This window comes from Argentina anserina, chromosome 2 (genome assembly GCF_933775445.1).
Source record: "Argentina anserina chromosome 2, drPotAnse1.1, whole genome shotgun sequence".
Classification (NCBI taxonomy): domain Eukaryota; kingdom Viridiplantae; phylum Streptophyta; class Magnoliopsida; order Rosales; family Rosaceae; genus Argentina; species Argentina anserina.
The window spans coordinates 23,091,251-23,111,556 of record NC_065873.1 but is presented as its reverse complement, the minus strand read 5'-3'; the positions used below and the strand labels follow the sequence as shown (position 1 = coordinate 23,111,556).

The 20,306-nt window shown below is 34.9% G+C and overlaps 2 protein-coding genes across 2 annotated transcripts; one reads left to right on the top strand and one right to left on the bottom strand.

The window, feature by feature from the left end:
• Window positions 1-5,717: 5,717 nt before the first annotated feature.
• LOC126784205 (disease resistance protein RPV1-like) lies at window positions 5,718-11,013 on the bottom strand. Its single transcript, XM_050509687.1, has 5 exons — window positions 10,520-11,013; window positions 8,272-9,358; window positions 6,942-7,238; window positions 5,825-6,832; window positions 5,718-5,723 (listed from the first exon to the last, which is right to left on the bottom strand). The coding sequence occupies exons 1-5, from the start codon at window positions 11,011-11,013 to the stop codon at window positions 5,718-5,720; spliced, it is 2,892 nt and encodes a 963-aa protein (XP_050365644.1).
• Window positions 11,014-16,993: 5,980 nt separating this feature from the next.
• LOC126784204 (uncharacterized) lies at window positions 16,994-18,376 on the top strand. The gene has a single exon (XM_050509686.1). The coding sequence runs from the start codon at window positions 16,994-16,996 to the stop codon at window positions 18,374-18,376; it is 1,383 nt and encodes a 460-aa protein (XP_050365643.1).
• Window positions 18,377-20,306: the final 1,930 nt, after the last annotated feature.

Genomic DNA, 20,306 nt, shown 5'->3' with positions numbered 1-20,306 from the left:
ACTAACAATCATATTTATGTATCAATGTAACTAATGAATTCTTTTCATCTCTCTAGATGCCAATTCCCGTATCTATGTCTTTCTCAGGTACTCTAGATCATAGTTTTCCTTAAGTGTATGATGCTCTCCCTCTCGGGCAAAGGTTGTATATCCTAACCATGCAGTATATCCTTCTCAGGTATAAATTTAACATGCAGAACTCATTACGTTCTAGAAAACAAGGAAATCAAGCTAACCATTATTCTCTCTCAAGTAACAATGTAATTCACCACACTAAATCACAAGAAGCTACATAAATTATATTGCATCTTTTCTTTAAATTTATCTTCAAATTACTATATGCAAATCCCTAAGGTGATCAATCAAAGAACTTAAACATAAAGCATTAATTCAAATAATGACCAAGAATTCATCATAAAGAAACTATAAATCCATCAATAAAACATCAAACTACATAAACAATCATGATAGGGCATCATCCTAACCTTAGAAGAAGGTTTAACAAAGTACGACTAAGAAAAACATAGCAAAAACATAAAAGAATAGAATAGTGAAGATGAACGAATGGTCTCTGCTTGTTTGGTGTCTACATTGTGCTCTCGAGACCTCATCTCATATGAAATACGTTCTCCTTTATATAGGGAAGATTATTGCTCATCTTTGGCTTCAATTTCCTTGTAAGACTTGGTTTGAGACTCCTATCTTGATATGGAATAGGAAAACCTTGAAATATCTCATGTAAACGTAAGAATTCATGTACTATTTGCATCTTCATCTGAATCATTGACCTTGATGTACAAAAAATTGATGCATTTGTGCCATGAAACTTGAGTTCTCCATGAATGCTAGTGAACTCGGATAGGTTTCAGCTCTGACCTCTCGTCACTCAAACGATCATAACTTTCTTTCAGAGTATCGAAATTAAGATCTGTAAAATCCTACAGAAAACAGACATTCGTATCATTCCAATGGTATAATGCTCATAGTCTGATTTGATCTAGAACTCTCTCAGAATGTCAGAAAAGTTGGATGTTCTGCACATGCAGATTCTGACAATGAAGAATATAATTGCCATTTAATCTTTATTAGCTCATTTTAGCCTATTTTCTTATCTCTTTAACACATACCTATAAACACTCTAAAATAACATAAATCAATCATAAATTAGAGAATTAGACATATAAACTAAATATATGATGCATAGAAAAATAGTATAATATGAGCACATCAATAGACCAACTAATCAACCTAATTCATAAAATGAACAAGTTCTATTAGAATATGATTAAAAGTGTTAGGCTAATGGATTGATAAAATTATTTAATTCAAAAGGGTTTTATTGGACGTTGATCAAAATTGTTTGCGCGTAGTTATATGTCAGAGCGAGGTCCTATGTATTAGGATTACATAGTATATTAGAGAAGGGTAGTCATGTAATTTCATTATTTCAGTGCTATATGTACTCTTATAATCCAACACTTTCCAATCAATTTGTTCACAATGTAGTCCATAATTCTCTCTGCGTTTCCTTCGTTCTTCTTCGTTTGCTTTTCAATTTCAATAAATCCATGAATATTATCGCTATGCCGCTAAAGTAAAAGTTTTACGGGATAGTGAAATTAGAGACCACAACGCACCAAATTCTGACTAGTCATGACAAGACTAACTGTTGCCTGTTGGTATCATCCCCATTGATACTCTCTGGCAGGATAGACTAATGAGGTTGCCTAAAGACGAAAGTTGGCAGCATGCAGCACTTCACCAGCTTGCTCAAAATGACACTCTGATCTAGGATTTATAGGTTTGGAATTTGTAGAAATGGAACCACCAGTTGTAATTTATACAAGTATTAAATCGTTATAATGAAATGATCAATATGCCTAAAGTATGCACTCTTTATTTTTTCTGAGAATTAAGTATGCACTCAGCTTTGAATGGACTGGAACACTTGTCATTGTAGTTGTGTATAGAGCTGTATGAATGGGATTCCAAGTTGTCCTTGCGATATTTCCCCTTTTGGCTCATTTTCTTATATCAATGCATTAAGAGGTGCAGGTATGTAATATTCGTTAACAAATATCAGGTAATTAATGAAGATTGAGATAGAATGTATAGATTCCTCCCTCAGATCGAACCGATTCAAGAGTTACGAGTTCTTAGCGGAACATATTTATTTATCATGATAGTCATGCATTAGTTCTTGAGTAGCAATAGCTAACCGTATGAAGCTTGAGTAAGCTCAAAAATGGAGATTGGAGAAAACGAAAATAGAAATTACTCTGCAGCGATTTATGAGGTCTCTCGGTACAATGCCAAAGCGTAAAACAATTCTTACAAGCAACAGTATCTATAGTTAGGGAAATGCTGACAAATTCTTACTAGCCACGGTACTTATATATAGTCAAAACCCAAGAAAAAATGAAAAGAACACAGGAACAAATTATGGCAGGACGTAAGGGTGATGAATCAGACTCGCTGAATCCTCTCAATGCACGCACCACCTGTAGCAAGTGACGAGACGGTCACATATATATGAATATTGTCATAGATGAAAGTGTGTCACAGAGAGAGAGAGAGAGAGAGAGAGAGAGAGAGAGAGAGAGAGAGAGAGAGAGAGAGAGAGAGAGAGAGAGAGAGAGAGAGAGAGAGAGAGAGAGAGAGAGAGAGAGAGAGAGAGAGAGGTACATGTAATAACCCTAATTTTCAAAACGATATTTGATTTGATTTGAATTCTATAAAGTTGTGAAATTCAATTAAAACGAATGTGATTGTTTGCGGTATTACGAAACGAAAAACGGAAACGTTCTTGGAACGTTTAATTTGAGAAACGTTACGTTTCCGAACGAATTTATCGACTTTTATTACATCACTCGGTTGCGAAAACTTTCTTCACGAAAGTTGTAGAGCTCGTCGATACGAGTTCGTGGGTATGTGACGCGTTCTAATCGGACGTCGGACGTGAAAGTTAATAACGATAGAAGTTAGTTTCCGATTTAGAAAGGGGTATATAAGAGAAACTTATCAGTTTAGGGTTTCCAATTTTGGAAACCCCTTCACTTCCTCTCTCTCTTCACCCGCGCACCTCTCTCTCTCTCTTTTCTTCTCTCCCTCCCCGATCTCACTTCTCACCGGCGATCTCGATCTTCGGCCCGGCGTGTCACGCACCGCCGGCCCAGAAAGCACCGCACGGCCCTCCTTGGTCGACCCTGAGGTCGACGCACCCAAGCATGCAGTGCCGGAGCTCCACCAACGTCGCCTAGGTTCTGCGATTCCACCGACAGCTTCTCGAGCTCTCCGGCGACGATCCGACGATCCAAAAGCTGGATTGAGGTGAGGGTTAGCTTAGGTTGTCTGTTGTGATGCTTTGTTGTGATTTTTGTGGTTGTTGGATTCGTATTGGAGGCGATCGGAGGAGGAGGGTTTCGGGAAAGATGCCACCGCCTTAGGCGGCGCTTGTGGCGTCATGGGGGAGGTTAGGGGCAGCGTGAGGCCGTGAAAAGGAAGAGGGAAGGAAGAGGGAGGTTTTGGAAGCGGCGGTGGCGTGCTACGCGCCGGCCCTAGGCTCGGCGCGTGTGTCCCACGCGCTGCCACAGTGAGTGGCGCGTGAGCGCCACGCGCGGCCTGTCGGCGGGTGGCGCGTGTACCCCACGCGCCGCCACGTGCGGCGGCGTGAACAGTGATTCCGGGAAGGGTAATTTTGTAATTTATTTTTACGTACGGTAAATGTAAAAGTAAATTTTATTTACGTACGGTAATTGTAAATATAAATTACATTCAGTAAATGTAAAAAGTAAATTCATAAGGGTAAATCAGTAATTAATATTTACTGAGACAGAATGTATTTTTGAAAAGTAATTATACGTACAGAAATACGTAAACAGTATGTACTCGTACAACGATACGTATTGGTTATGTATTTGTACATTAATACGTGAATAGTACTGTGAATAGTAATCGTGAATAGTAACAGTAACTGTGAATAGTAACAGTAAACAGTAACACTGGAGAGTGACGGTGAACAGTAAATTCGTAAAACCGAAAATTGCTGAACAATAACCGGTTATTACTGTTTCGGCATTTAAAGGTTTACGAAACGTTTCTAAATTCTTTTCTTATCTTTTTAAGGTGATCTATAAAGCAAGGAAATGAATTATCTTCGGAAATTGTGGGATTACGCTCGACTCGATAAGGTGAGTAAAATCTCACATATTTACGAATCTACCATTGCGATGATTCTAAGATATTTGCAAGAGTTTTTAATATTGAAATACGACATGTATACAATATAATGGATTCTATATATATTGTATAAATGGTAATAAGTACATATATATATAATTTGCTATATTATATACTGTTATGAATTCATTTGGATTAGGTTAATTCGATGACAAGCATGTGAGTTTAATATGGAGATTGTTTAACGTTTTGTCTTCGGACGTGTTTATAAATTATGACATGTATAAGATATAATGGATTATATATATATATATCGTATAAATGGTAAATAAATACATATATATATATAGTTTGCTATATAATATACTGTTATGATTTTATTGTGATGATGTCATTTTGATGACAAGATATATCGAGCATGTGATTTTGATTTGTACAATATGATGTGAGATTATTGTACGTGATTTTAACATTGAGATTGTTAAAATGTTGATTTGTCTTCGGACGTGATTTGGTACAATATGATGTGAGATTATTGTACGTGTTTGGCAAGTCGGAACCTAGCCTTTGGCCGGGCGAAAGTTACGATACAGTTAGAGCTCTAGTCTGTCTGCCTTAGTACTGCATGTGAGGTAACGGGTGGTTATCTGCTCATGGGTACTCAGATTGTTTGGATGTTGGGTAGCGGGTGGTTACCCAATATCGGCGGTGTATTACGAGAGGGGTAACAGATGTGTACCAGTGTTCTTGGTACCCGTATTATAAATGCCTTTGGGTAACCAGAAGGGTTACTTAATATCTCATGAGCGTTTCATTTCATATTTCTTTGGGACAACCAGATGGGTCGTCCATTCTCTCATGAGGGCATTTATATTTGTTGATTTGTGATTTTTCGTATATATTGATATGCGAATTATATTTTCATTTTATTCATACGAGCTATAAGCTTACCGGGTTTGTGTTTACAATCCCGGTGCACCAATTCGATGGTGTAGGGGATAATTCCGCAGGTGTTGATTAGAGGAGATTGAGTGACGACTCCGGAGACTCGAAGTCGTTCGTATCCTATTTGTAGTGAGATTTCTAGCGTGGATTTGTGTGTGAGCATTAGTGTGGTTTTATTTGTGAGTTTTGTGAGAGATTGTGAGGATTATTACATTTCCATCTTATGTAATGTTAAATTATAAATTTAGGTTGTAATAATTGGTTTTCTGAGTTGTATTGAGAACTCAGTGATGATCCGCTGTGCACTTAAATGATTTCGATTTCATTGAGATTATTTTTGGTGTTCTAACGACTTTGAAGTTTTGAGTTTTTATACTCGAAATTTTGGGGTCGTTACAGTACATACCTTCTTGCTCACAGCTTCAGACAAGTTTTGTTCAAGCTTGTCACGACAAGATCTTTCCCGTATGATTGAAGGGGTTGGCTTCAAATTTGTACATCCATCAAGATCTATCAGAATATCTGGATACTGAAAGAATTCAAGATTGCTGACGTATTCAGGGACTTCTTCCAAACTTGTACAGTTACTGAGATCAATTCTCTCAATATAAGCACACTCAGAGATATCAGGAAATATTTTCAGATTAGAGCAGAAAGGCGCATGCAAGTTCCGGACGTTCTGTGGTATTCTCGGGAAGACTTCAAGACTCGAGCAGTTCTCCAGGTACAGAGAAGTAAGCTTGTCAAGGTTTCTAACACATGAATAACGGATATGCTTCAAACTAGTACAATGACAGAGATCTAGATTCTCGATATTTGGACAGTCGGAGAGATCGGGAACTTCAATCAGTTTAGAGCAATTAGACAAATCCAAATCTCGTATATTGCGCGGTAGCTCAGGACAAACTTCAAGACTCGAGCATCCTGCCAGCTCCAAGTAAGTAAGCTTGTCAAGATGTTTTAACATCGGAAGTTCTTCCAATCCTGTACAATGGCAGAGATCTATTATCTCAATATTTGGACACCCCGATAGATCAGGAACTTCAGTCAGTTGAGAGCAAGAAGACAAATCCAATTTTTGTATATTGCGTGGTAACTCAGGACAACCTTCAAGATTCGAGCACCCTGCCAGCTCCAAACGAGTAAGCTTGTCAAGATCTTTTAACAGTGGGAGTTGCCTCAAACTTGTGCACTCACAGAAATCTATTATCTCGATATTTGAACACTGAGGAAAGTCAAGAAATTCAGTCAGTCCAGAGCATGAGGACAAATCTAGGGTTCGTAAATTGCGTGGCACCTGAGGAGAAGTTTTAAGACTTGGGCAGTGTGCCATATTAAGAGTAGTAAGCTTGGCAAGATGATTAAAATATCCATGAGGAAGTCGAGCCAACTTCTCACAATGATGCAGATTAAATTTCTCAATGTTTGGACACCCAGAGAGATTCGGAGGTTGAGTCAGCTCCAAGTAAGACAAATCTAACTTTCGCACATTGGGTGGCATCTCCGGCTTATCTCTAGAGATTCCAAGTCCTGAGCAGCCTGAAAGTTTCAGAGTGGTAAGCTTAGCCAACTCTCTAACATCTATTTCAGTCAGATTTCTACAACCACTGAGATTTAATGTTTCAATATCTGGACTCTGAGAGAAATTCGGAACTTCAGTCAGGAGTTTGCACCCTTTAAGATTCAACATCTTTAAATTCTCCATATTCTGTAACAAATTAACAAAAAGTTTAATATTTTGGTTAAAGAAATAGTAAATAAGTTGTTTTAAACTTTTAATATTCAAGAAGGAAAACTAAAAAGGAAAGTGATGTTACCTTGCCATTATTATTCCAAAGCTTCTTAACTTTGCCATAGGGCAGATGAAGCTCAACTAGATTGTGCGGAGAAGACACTAATGGCAGATATGTAGAAGGGTATCTCTCCCAGTGTAGATATCTAAGGCCGCCAGGTAAAAACTCGAGACCTGCAGGAAGGTGCATGTTGGTGTCCACGTCTGGCTGTGCATAAAATCGTAGAACACGAAGATTGGGCATATTTTCGAAGGCATTAGGACTGAGTTGTAACTCCTCAATGGTAGATATGTCTGACCATATGGCTTCAAGTTTATGTCCCTAATTAAGAATCAACAATAAGGTACAAATGACTGAAGTGCATGTCGATCTATACGTACAACATGCAATAATATATAATTATCACTATTAAAAAGTCGAGTAAAGGCCTCAAATTTTGTGCCCAATTTGTGGATTTTGGTAATTAAAATGCTACATTTGTATAAGTTTTGTGGGATTTTAAGCAATATCCACCCCACCAAAGGTCACAAATTAAAAATCTTTGTGGTATTTGCTCAAATTGTTTGTAGTGTGTATATATATAGAGAGTACGTCTATAAACGTATAAAGTGAGGATGTTTTTATTTCTAGCATGTAATTGAACAAATTAAACCAACAATTCACTATATACACGTACACATTTGAATCATACAAAATATTATCCAAAATGAAAGATGTTTAACGTCTACTATTTGATCATCACAATATTCATTTATATCTTTTCGAACGATCTATATTTGTTCGCACAAATTCGAACAACTAAATAATTATAGAATTAGTTCATTTTTGTAGACATCATTCTTGCATGAGAATCTAGATAATAAATGGTTGAAATCATTAATTTTGTAGATGATGTAGTAGAAAATAAAAATCTTCAAATTTTTAAAGTAAGGATGTCTTCCCTTAATTTCATATATATATATATATTAGGCCACTTAGGGATCCCTTTTTTGGTCTATTACAAGAATAGTTAATTTAACTAACTTTTCGAGTTAGAAAATAGCATCTCTATTATTCAGTTTGTAAATATATACATATGAGTAGATCATTTTTATAAATTTTTTAAAAAAATGGTGAGGTTTTAGGTATTCGAGAATTTGATTTACTTTTAATAATCTTGAATTGTTCAGATTTAATATAAGGTATTAGACTTGTTAACTTAATCTCAGCCATTATAAGTCATTAAAAAGTAAGATGTAACGGTGTTTTGTTATTCTCTAATAGAGCACAAGATGGCTGTCTATATATGTATCTATCTATCTTGTGTTCTACTTGACCAAAAAAGAAAAAACAGTATTTCATATTTCACACTGACCTGTTCCTTTATAAATACTTGGTAGACATCATTGGCATTCCATAACCTGCTGCGTTGCCCGGGGTTATCAGTGCCCTGTTCACGAACAATGGACTGGCCCATTTCTTGCAGCCGAACATGCATATCTAGGTGATCATCCGATGAAATTGATATGAGACACTTATTGACGAGACTCTGAATTCCGCTCCGTGCAGAGAACCCGTGCATCTCCAACATTCTTTCTGCCTCCGCTATCTTTTTCCCTTTAAGGAAACATGCAATATCAAGAAATATTCCCTTCTCTTCGTCTTGTAATTCGTTATAACTTGCTCTCAACATATCCCCCACTTCTTTGTTCTGGAATTTTTGCAACCTGTTCATTACATCTCCCCAATCTCTTCTGGTTTTGCAATCACCAAATGAGGAACTCATAGTTGTAATAAGTAATGGCACACCTCTAGCAATCTCTACCGCTCTTCTTGACAGGTCCAGACAATTTGTTTTGGAACGGTCATCTTGGGGAGCTTTCGAATGAAAAAGCTGAAGAGCATCATCAATCTCTAACTTCTTCATCTTGTATAAACCATTCACTCTATCCATCAATGAGCGCTTATCGGTAGAGGTAATAATGATTCTACTTCCCCACCGAAACACAAGATCTCCAAGTAGAGCTTCTATTTGGCTTGAATCGTGCACATCATCTAAAACAACAAGGACCTTCTTATTGGATAACTTTTCTAAAATATCTGATGTGCCAACATTATCTAGGCTTTCCTCCTTTAATAACTGACAAAGAAGTATCTGTCGCACATGATAAATTCCATTTTTCTCCGACTTTTCTCTAACATTTTCAAGAAAGGAACAAGAATCGAATTCAGAATAGAGTCGGCGAAATACCTCCCTAGCAAGGGTGGTCTTTCCCATACCATTCGTGCCCCAAATACCTATATAGCGTACCCGATCATCTTCTGCTTGCATGGATAGTAACAATTCAATTTCTTGAATCTGATTCTCAATCCCAAAGAGGCCTCTCGATTTAGTTGACGAGATACAATTTAACTTTTTCAAAACTTGTTTGACAATCGTGTCAATTAAAGCGGGCTCGGTCCTAGCATAAATGGAGAACAAAATGATACCTTGATGATTAGTATAAGGTAATTGAATCAAATTTATCAAATGTATGGGGTGTATTGTATATGAAATTAGTGGGAGTTTTAAAGAAATCCATGGAATTTAGAATTCTAGGTGTATTCAGTACATAATTTTAATTATCCATATAAGTCTAGGTATATTTAATCAGAATCTTAAAAAGTCATTATGAAATTTATGAGAGTATGAGGGTATTCAATCAGGATTTTTTAAAATGAATAGAAGATATTCAAAATATCATTCATACTTATGTAATTATAAATTCATGGAATCTCATGGACTTTCTAGTATTAATTATACATTCTACAATCCAGAAATTGTCTAGCCTCTAGACCAAAGGTTTTCATGGATTTTCTCATTGTATTTAAATATTTCATTCTCCATTATTTTTCTTTATTGTCTTTTCATTACTGTTTCTTTTTTTTATAATCCAACATAATTACTCAACCTTTGATTGTTATTTTCTTCTTTATGTTACTTGTATCGTTGTACTTACTAAATCTCAACCTTTGTAGAAATTTTATTAACATGCATTAAGTTCCCCATAAGCTTGTACTTGCTTGACAAACATGGCCAACGTGACTAAACTTGTTACATAAGATTAAGGCATTTGAGGGCTAAAATATTGAGGTCAACAATTATTTTCCATGCACGTTAATCAATTACCATACCTTACTTTCTTTACTAACAAAAAAGGTAGTTTAATTTTTTTACAAGTACTAAAAGATATGTAGACACAAAAGATTAAGGCATTTGAGGCTTAAAATATTGAGGCTAACAATCATTTTCCATGCACGTTAATCATTTACCATACGTTATTTTCTTTACTAACAAAAAAATAGTTTGAATTTTTTACAAGTACTAAAAAATTTGTAGAAGTCGATTAATATGAATTATGTGGATTTTATGAATCAATAGAATTTTGCAGAAATCTGTAGCAATCAGCCAAAAAGTTTGTGGTTGAAGTCAATGATTTTAACAATTTTATGAAAATCTGTGAACTTTTTAAGGAGTCTGTGGACTTTCTAAAAAATCTGTCAATTAAAATAAGTCAACACAAATTCAAATACAATACACCCTTAGTAGATGCATGTAAAATTAAATTACTAAGTTCAGTTACCTGTAACTTTTGGAATGATACCCAGAAAGAGCGGCTGCATCTTTCAGATAATCCTTCCAAATCCACACTTTGTCCGGGTTGTTTTTGAATCGTTTTGTATGTTTTCTGAATGCAACTTCATAACTATTTTTCTGATGCCGTACGTCCGATGGATCTACTTTGTAAAACACAGGTAAAACAATTTGTCCATAGCTTTTCTTGCATTTCATTATGTACACAAGTTCATCCAAGCACCACGTAGAAGCGGCATAGTTTTCTGAGAAAACAATTACCGAGATCTGTGATTGCTCAATTGCTGCCTCCAGAGCATGTTTAATTTCATCTCCTCCTTCAAGCTTATTATCGATATAGGTATCAATATTCTTCCATTTTAAAGCCTTATAGAGCTCGTTGGTGAATGTATCGCGCGTGTCTTTACCTCTAAAACTAAGAAAGACATCATACTTGCCTCGAGGATGACCATGACCAGCAGCCGAAGAAGAGGTGGCTGACATATTCGTAACCTACAATTACACAAGACTTCTAGTTAATAATGTCTGAACATTCTGCATGTTTCTAGTTGTTATTGATTGTCTTCTAATCAAGAATGGAATCGTATTATTTTATTTTAAAATGTGATATGTCTATGTGACATGGCCTATATTTTTTTTGGCCAAAATGAAAGAATGGAATGTGGAATTTTTTTTTTAGCATTCCTTAGTTTTATTTTAGATTTACTCTTATCTATAGGATACTTTTTATATATTATCTATATTATTTTATCTATACTCAGATATTGTTAGTACATGGAGTCTCTATTCTAAATATTCCGATATATCCTCGATATTAAGAAAACGATATGATATCCTATATATCATTTCAAGTTATCGGTCAATACTAATTTCATGGTCAAAATCCGATATATCGGGTCAACCCGATTTTGACCTGATATATCAGATATTTTTTAATTTTATTTCAAATAAAAATGTCATCATTTTACTTTTACAAGGAAATAATAAATGACTAAATCTAAAATTAAGACATGATGCGTCTCAAATCAATGGAAAATGTATCTTCTTCGAATACAAAAACTTCATATTCAAAGTGATTTTGAAAGTTGATATCTTAATCAGGGAAGCTGAAAACATCACCATGTCTTCATATGTGAAGCCAAACCACTACATATCTACCTCAAATCCAACAAGTCTTTATTTAGACACTTCTTTTTATTATTTGAAATTATTTGTGTATTTTTATTTGATACTTGATTGTAGTAAAATTCATAAATTTAATAAATTTAATTAAAAATAACAAATTGATAAATCTGATATATCTTTAATAAATCATTTTGCCCACCGATATAATCTTAATAAGTGATATTTAGACCATTGCATGGAGTAATTAACCATCCATTGAATCATTGATAGTGTACATCGTTAAGCCACGTGGGGCTATTACATCGTTAAGTCATTGATCAAAGACCCATGATCTTGGTGTGCATTAATGACGGTTCCCCGATTAATTTGAACAAATATTTTTATTTTACTAAAATAATCAATGAGAACTTCAACAAGTTTGCTATATGTATCTCAACTCATGTTTTTCACTTACGTAAAAAGAATCATGCCACTAAACTCAACGGTACCGGGCGATTTGAAGAATGTCAATGGAAAAGATTTAGAAAAAAAACTGTAGTGAAGTAATAAGATAGTGTAAATGAATTATTCAAACAAAAAGAATATGTACGTAGATGACAGATTTTTTTTTAAAATTGGCAATTCAAGTGAGGGAATCAACATGCGAAAGGAATAAATCTTGATCGAGGTAAGCTCATGCATTTTTTTTTCTTTAATCATGTATGAAAATGAATGGAATGTTTCATAATATCGCCTGATGTATAACAATTTTTCATAATTTTTCATAATGATATTTGTAATTGATCATACTGTGAAAATGAATGAATATATGGAATCGTACGCAGAGGGCAAGTCAGTAAGCATTTACCTCTTGAATATCGAAGAAAGTTAGCAAGCTGCTTATATATGGAGTGGACGTTGCCTTAAAATTCCGTAGTCAAGAGTGAGAGCCAGCTACTGTGAGGACTGAGGGGAGATTTGCTTAAGAAGTAACTAGCACGAGATGGAAGTTTCAGGGCTAGTAGATATGGCTATATATACACATTCATGAATAGAAATGAAAGGGAAAACATATAATTAAATTGATGGACCATTGACGTAAAACAAGATCATTTCTACGCGTACAGCATGTGCATGTTCTTTCCAGGCACGTACAAAAACCATCCGTTGAATTTGTCTTATAGTACGTAGGTGAAAACTTGGTCATGTGACGCATGTCATAATCAATTAGTTGTGGGAAACGAAGTTGTGATGAAAAGATAAAGCTAATTGCTAGTTGCAACGTGCATCATCAAGTTGTCATGCATGGTTTCTCACACCGACACATTCTTTGTTATACATAGTGACATGCATCTAGTTGCTACCAACCGCCTACTCATCAAATCTGCGGGGCCATTTTCTCAACTTGCTGGTCTCCCGTTACGTTAGATTGAAAGCTATTTAGCTATCTGCCAATTGTTTGGTTTGGAGGAAAGATAAGTAGCTCCAACCTGCTAAATAACTACGAAGCTGGGAGCATTAGTTAACTCCCGCGTGTAAACTTAAGCTAGTCAATAGTCAATAGCTCCAACCTGCCAAACCCTAATTATCTCTATATTTATATAATTATATACGTAGGGTATGTATATACACTAATTAAGCATCGATCTTAAACAAATAGCAGATTGTGTACTGCGGTGTGTGCACAGTGCACATACGTACGTACGTACTACGTACTTACCTTGAAAGAAAGAATGATTTGATTTTTTTTTTAAGTTCTCCAGCGCGCCAATTTAAATGGCTGGCTCTTGGATGGTTGAAGAGTTCAACATCTAGGCGCGCGCATTGCATAACAATTGGATAATTGGTAGTCATGATTCCAGACATGAACTTCATTCAAGCGGACAAGTTGTTTTTGTCGTAATTCTGGTCTTGCATGCATTGCTTCGCAATTGCAATGTGCAAGTGGCGCAACTGCTAACCACCGAGTACTGACCTCATACTAAAGCAGGAATAGGAATACAGCCTGAAAATCAGGATTCTCCCTCAGGAGCAAGCGAGAAACGCACGCCATCACTTAACAGCGTTTTAATATATCAATGAAAATGAGTATGTTAGTGTGAAATTTGATTCGAAGTTGCATGCGCACAAGTTTCTCAGTTTATAGTCTCAAACAAAAGGGCTAGAATGGCAGCCTTCACACTATTGTAGCAAAAATAGTGTAATAGTGAGTACTTCATTTTCTTGACAAAAAAAACAATATATCAATAAGATAATGCTTATGTGGAGCCATATTTGACTATGTCTAACAGTTTTCCTCCAATACGGCCACTGGAATATACCAATGGCACTAAGTTTCACCAACTACCCTCTAGTTGCTTAGCTGCGACCAACCAGTTTAACTCTTCATCATGGTTCTAAGTATCAAATTGAGCAAGTATCAATATTGTCAGAGATGAAATCCTTATTCACACGGGTTTGCTTTAGGACTAAATATATCGAGTCCAAACGGGTAGTGAGATTATAATCAACTTTAATTGGCAATTGTGTATCTTTATGAGAGATTACTTTAAGCATCTATATGATTCTCCATATATAGATGTGCTGGTTCATGTTCCCCTTACCATACTTGACGAAAAGTGTCTGCCCCATGTCAAAGATTAGAGGATAATGAAGATTATATCAATACAAGAGCTGTTGCAGATTGGCTTGCTGCTTAATTGAGGCCATATTGATTGATCTAGTTGAATGTATGTTCTTATTGCCCATTTAATCTTTCATGATTCAGTGATTAACATTTTGTGTTTATGATTTGTGAATTGATCCTGTTTTAATTGCTCATTCAGATTTTAATAATTACAAATGGTGGAAAGTCACGAACCTTTGCTCAGTTCAAACAAATTTGATTAAGGACTGAATATGTATGATTGCTCACAATAAACGGTCTCATTTCATGTACTAACACACTTTAAGAGCCCATTTCCCTCACAAAACAGTCAATACTTAATACTCATTTTATATGTATCTGCTTCTGTATCACAAAATTGATCAATCATGCAGCTTAATTATGAAACACATTATACCAAAAGCTTTGATGTTATTGCATCTCCTTCAATATGGTCTAACGTACACCTTAGCAAACATAGATATGTTTCCGGCAAAAAGCACCAGAGAAGGAGCAATTATGCCGTTTAATTTGCTTACATCGTCAGTTTCACACATTAGAAAGGATTAAGGAGTTTTGTTACTTTGTCCAATGCTTATTTCCATTAATTAGGGTTTTTGCCGTTTGCTGTCTAATGTCGGCGGCTATCACAGTATCACCACTTGGAGACACACCGGTATTGACTGACTTGACTCCAAGTCTCCATGCATAATGTCTATATGTCCTCAAGTTACCCAAGACCCCATTTCGTTCACAAAAATGTCGGTCCGGTACATCATTTTTCTTTCAAAACTGATTTGGAATGGAAATAAGTTTTTATTCTATGCGGGTGTTTTGGAATAGAGGAATGCTATGGCGCCATAATATGACGCAAAATTCGGCGCCACAATCACATTGACACATCATTAATTAAAATTATATAAAAATATCATTTTAAATTAAAAGACAATCATATACTTATTAATCAAACGGTTATAAATTATTATAAAGATAGTTTTTGTTATTTTTATCATTTCTTATTTTTCATCACAATAATACTTCTAAAATATAATTTATAAATTAAAATTTATAAAAATATGTTTGAAATATATGTGTGCACGCGCGAAATATATATATATATATATATATATATTTTAAATTTTAGATGATGTAAGGTACGTAACTACAACATTTATATTTAGATGAAAACTTTTAGTAAGATTCTTCTGAAAGTGAATATTTTTTTTGTTAGGGTATAATTGATTTAAAGGGATATGTAAGGTAACACATGTTATTTTTCCTAGAGTATACATATCTTAACTAATACCATATTTAATACAATTATGTTGATGGTAATCTTTCTAGTGACAAATAGTCAAGATTCATGACTTTTTTATTTAATTAATTTGCATTTATGATTAATTAATGACTATAATTAATTAATACAATTACCACATAGGCACCACACACACACACACACACGAGCGTAGCTACGTTGGGGCGAGAAGGGTCAATTGACCCCTCTAAATTTTTTTACTTAGCTGTGATTGGTGGGTCAAAACTAGATGTAGTCTACTTTGATGTCAAAACTGACCCCTCTGCCATCAAAACATCAAGTTTCTTTTTATTAATTAAAGTATGGGACTTGTCCATTTCGGACATGAAGCATACCACTTTATACTTTCAGACCACTTTATATTTTCTTCCTATATTAACTATATACTCACCACGCCGAAAGTTCCTAAGAGTTGACATTTTCCTAGCCAGCTGTGGCTGTTCCCATGGACCACGTCCGATAATACTTGAAAAAGAAAAACAAATGCTAGCCTCTTTGTCTCTGCTCTCTCCACTGAGTCTCATATTTCTCTCTGCTCTCTCCTCACACTCTTTTTCCTTCAGAATGAAATCTTCTGGCAAAACTCTGCGCTCAACAAACTGATGTCGCTTTGGTGAGTTCCCGTATTAAGAGATCAATTTCATGTGATTAGATCTCTCGTTTCATCCATTTATGGGTTTTCTGATTTTTTTTTCCCTTCCTAACTGCTTTGATTAGAATGGTTGGGTTCTCTTTATCTCAAGTTGAAGATTATGTGGTGAAAGTAAAGCTTCAGTAGGTGCTCCTTGATTGGCAACCTTAAATCTTAAGTCAACAAGTAAGCTCTAAATTTTTTTATTGTCCTTATGTTTTATTGTAATTTTGTGGATTTGATGTCATCATTTTTAGAAGGATTCGCCCTCAAATCCAAGCCAAGTCCTTTGGAATTCCATGTTGATGATTACTACATTTCCTTTTATAGATCAAAAGATGACTAGGTAAAATATTTGTGCTTTGCCAAAATGAAGTGGTTGTCTGATGAGTTAGTTTTAGAGGATACCTATGTGATCATAGGTTTAACGTGCACATAATAGTTGTTCATGTTAATTGGGATTTGGGCAAACTGTGCATGTATGTAAGCTTACATTTGCTTTCTCTATGATAAGTAATGTGCATCAACTGCTTCATATGTACATTAAATACTAATAACTAATATTTCTCTTATGTTCTCAAGTGGGTAGAATTCCTTGTCCTAAACAATTAAAAATATTTTCTAACTAAACTATGATTCAATGGTGTTCGTCTTTTCCACTATATATATGCTTAAATTTTTTTTTATATATATTCTCATTCTCATATTCTTCTCTACTAGCAAGTAGCAACCCCGCCAACCCGTCCAAACTTACTTGAAAAATTCAATCATGGAGGCTTTATTCGAGAAATACAAAAAGAGAAAAGCAGCACATCAGTTAACACCATCTGAAACTCCTAAGATTAGAAATACATCCAATGATGAAACTTCAGAACATCCTCCCAAAGAAGTAAACTTAACAAATCAGTCAGCACCTTCTCAAGCTCCTCTGACAAGTAATGTATCCGAAGATGTTGGGCAAATTAAATCAATCAATGAGTTTAACATAGAAGACCTTCCTGGAGACCCAAAACTTCGAACTCCAATTTCATATTATCATCCTGATGTTCGAGATCGCGTGCGGCGACATTATTTATTGCAAGGTCCTTGTCAACCGGAAAATTATAAGTTTCCTCAAACAAAATTTAGCGGTACTAACCGAAAGTTTAACACTAAATGGTTCGAGAAATATCGAAATTGGTTGGAGTATAATAAAGAAAAGGATGCTCTATATTGTTTGCATTGTTATCTTTTCAAACCAAATATTGAAGATCAAGCAGGTGGTGATGTATTTGTTGGTACGGGGTTTAAAAATTGGAAGAAAATGGACAATCTTCAAGACCATGTGGGAGGGACTAATAGTGCTCACAACAATGCAAGAAGAGTATGTCAAGTTTTATTAGATCAACGACAATATGTTGATACTGTATTGGTGAACCAGACACAACAAGATCGGATTAACTATTGCACTCGTTTGAATGCATCAGTTGACTGTGCTCGTTTTCTTCTACGACAAGGGTTGCCATTTTGCGGTCACGATGAATCTGATAATTCAAACAACCAAGGGAATTTTAAGGAACTTTTGAAGTGGCATTCTGATAAAATTGATGATATAAAAAAGGTTGTGTTGAAAAATGCTCCAAGAAATCATCAATTAACATCACGAGATATTCAACATGATATTGTCAAGGCTGCTGCAGTTGAAACTCTCAATATCATAATTAGAGACATAGGTAATGCATTATTCGCCATTCTCGTTGATGAGTCTCATAATGTATCAGGAAAAGAGCAAATGGCTATTGTATTGCGATATGTAAGCAAAGGACAAGTAATTCAGCGTTTTGTTGGTGTGAAACATGTCACTGATACTACTTCAGCATCACTTAAGGTAGCCATTGATCAATTCTTTTCAGAGAACAACTTAAGCATATCTAGCCTTCGTGGTCAAGGTTACGATGGAGCTAGTAATATGAGAGGAGAATTTAATGGTCTAAAAGCACTTATTTTGAAGGAGAACCAATTATCATTTTATGTTCATTGCTTTGCTCACCAACTGCAACTAGCTATAGTGGCTGTTGCAAAAAATCATATCTTAATCTCTGATCTCTTCATATTTGTTGGTACTCTAGTGAATGTTGCTGGAAGCTCATGCAAACGCCGTGATTCTCTTTGAGAAAAGCAAGTGGCTAAGATTACTGAAGAACTTAATAGTGGTGTTATTTCAAGTGGGAGGGGATTGAATCAAGAAACCACCCTAAAACGACCTGGTGATACAAGATGGAGCTCTCATTATGGTACTTTGTTAAGTATTATCAACTTATTTCCATCTTTGGTTGAATTGCTTGAAGAAATAAAAGATGATGGATCGTCTAGTGATCAAAGGCAAGATGCAAGCAGGTTGTTAGACTCACTGGAATCATTTGACTTTGTATTTAGTCTACATTTGATGAAGGTTTTGTTGGGAATTACTAGTCATTTATCACATGCATTGCAAAGAAGAGATCAAGATATTGTGAATGCAATGAATTTAGTTAAAGTTTCGAGGGACCAATTGCAAAACATGAGAGACAATGGATGAGATTCTCTTTTAGGTCAGGTTGTTTCATTTTGCGAAAAGTATGAGATTGATATTCTTAACATGGATGATGTTCCTACTATTCCAGGAAAATCACGACGTGGAGCTCCAAAGGTCACTAATATGCATAGATATAAGGTTGAATTGTTCACTGCAGTTATAGATATGCAACTTCAAGAGCTGAATGATCATTTTACAGAGACTACTACGGAGCTACTTCTTTGTATGTCATGTCTCAGTCCAGCTAATTCATTCTTAGCTTTCAACAAAGAAAAACTAATTTGTCTTGCTAAATTTTATTCTCAAGATTTTTCTGCAGTATCACTCTTGGCTCTTGAAAATGAATTGGACACTTATATTTCAGATATGCAGAGTAGTAATTTGTTTACAAAACTAAAAGGAATTAGTGAACTTGGAGAAAAGATGGTTCAGACACAAAGAGATCAGGTTTATCCTTTAGTATACTTGCTCATAACATTGTCCTTGATTCTTCCAGTTGCAACTGCCACTGTAGAAAGAGCATTCTCTGCTATGAAGATCATAAAAAGTGATTTGCGAAACCGAATGGGGGACTTGCTGATGAATGACAACATGATTACATATATCGAGAAAAAAATATTTGATGGTATTGATAATGAAACCATCATGAAAAGATTTCAAAATATGAGCAATCGTCGTGGACAATCATAATTATTTTAGAGAAATTTGTTATTTATAAGTATTGTAATGATATTATTTTTAGTATTGTAATACATTATTTTTCATTTATATAATATTTAATTGTTTGTTATTTATCGTTCAAATTTTGACCCTCCTAACTCTGAATCCTAGCTACGCCACTGCACACACACACACACACACATATATATATATATATTTTAAGCATACTTTGTATATATCGTATTTTTTATTATATTTTGAAAGCATTTTGAAAAATAAATGATATAAAAAAGAACTACAATTTTTTTATAATAATTTAGAGTCGTTGGATTAACAATGATAAGATTGTATTTTCATTCAAAATTGACATTTTGTGATTATTGTAATTGCTAATATGACAATGTGACTTGGCATGACACGTGAGATTGCGATGCCAGATCTAGCGCCATATTATGGCGCTAAAACATTTTCCTTTTGAGATATATTGAAATCTAAAATTTGAAATCATTTTGGTAAGTTATAAGAACGAAATATTCAATCAAAACTTTCATTAAATCTCATTTACTAATAAAAGGCGTCAACTTATAAGAAAAGAAGTAACAAGTTAAAAAAAAGTCTTTTATTTTAATGGGAATAGAAATTGAATACCAATCATGAGTAAGTAATTTATTTAAGACTTTTTTTAAAAAAATAGAACGATCTAGTCGTCAATATATTAAAATGTAGGAGGTCAACATGAACATGGAACACCTACTTTGTGGGTACGAAGTTAAAACTATGCGACACAAATTAAGTGTAGCGAACTAACTCTAACAATTCCAATGTCGACAACCATGGTGTGATCTACATAAGTAACCAAGTAACAAAA

Bases quoted from the DNA above. Each gene is read 5' to 3' on its own strand.
- LOC126784205 (XM_050509687.1), bottom strand. From the start codon at position 11,013: ATGTCAGCCACCTCTTCTTCGGCTGCTGGTCATGGTCATCCTCGAGGC. The intron at 7,239-8,271 runs GTCAGTGTGAAA...ATTCTTAATTAG, and splicing joins AAGTATTTATAAAGGAACAG to GGACATAAACTTGAAGCCAT. The intron at 6,833-6,941 runs GTAACATCACTT...AATTTGTTACAG, and splicing joins TTTGGAATAATAATGGCAAG to AATATGGAGAATTTAAAGAT.
- LOC126784204 (XM_050509686.1), top strand. From the start codon at position 16,994: ATGGAGGCTTTATTCGAGAAATACAAAAAGAGAAAAGCAGCACATCAG.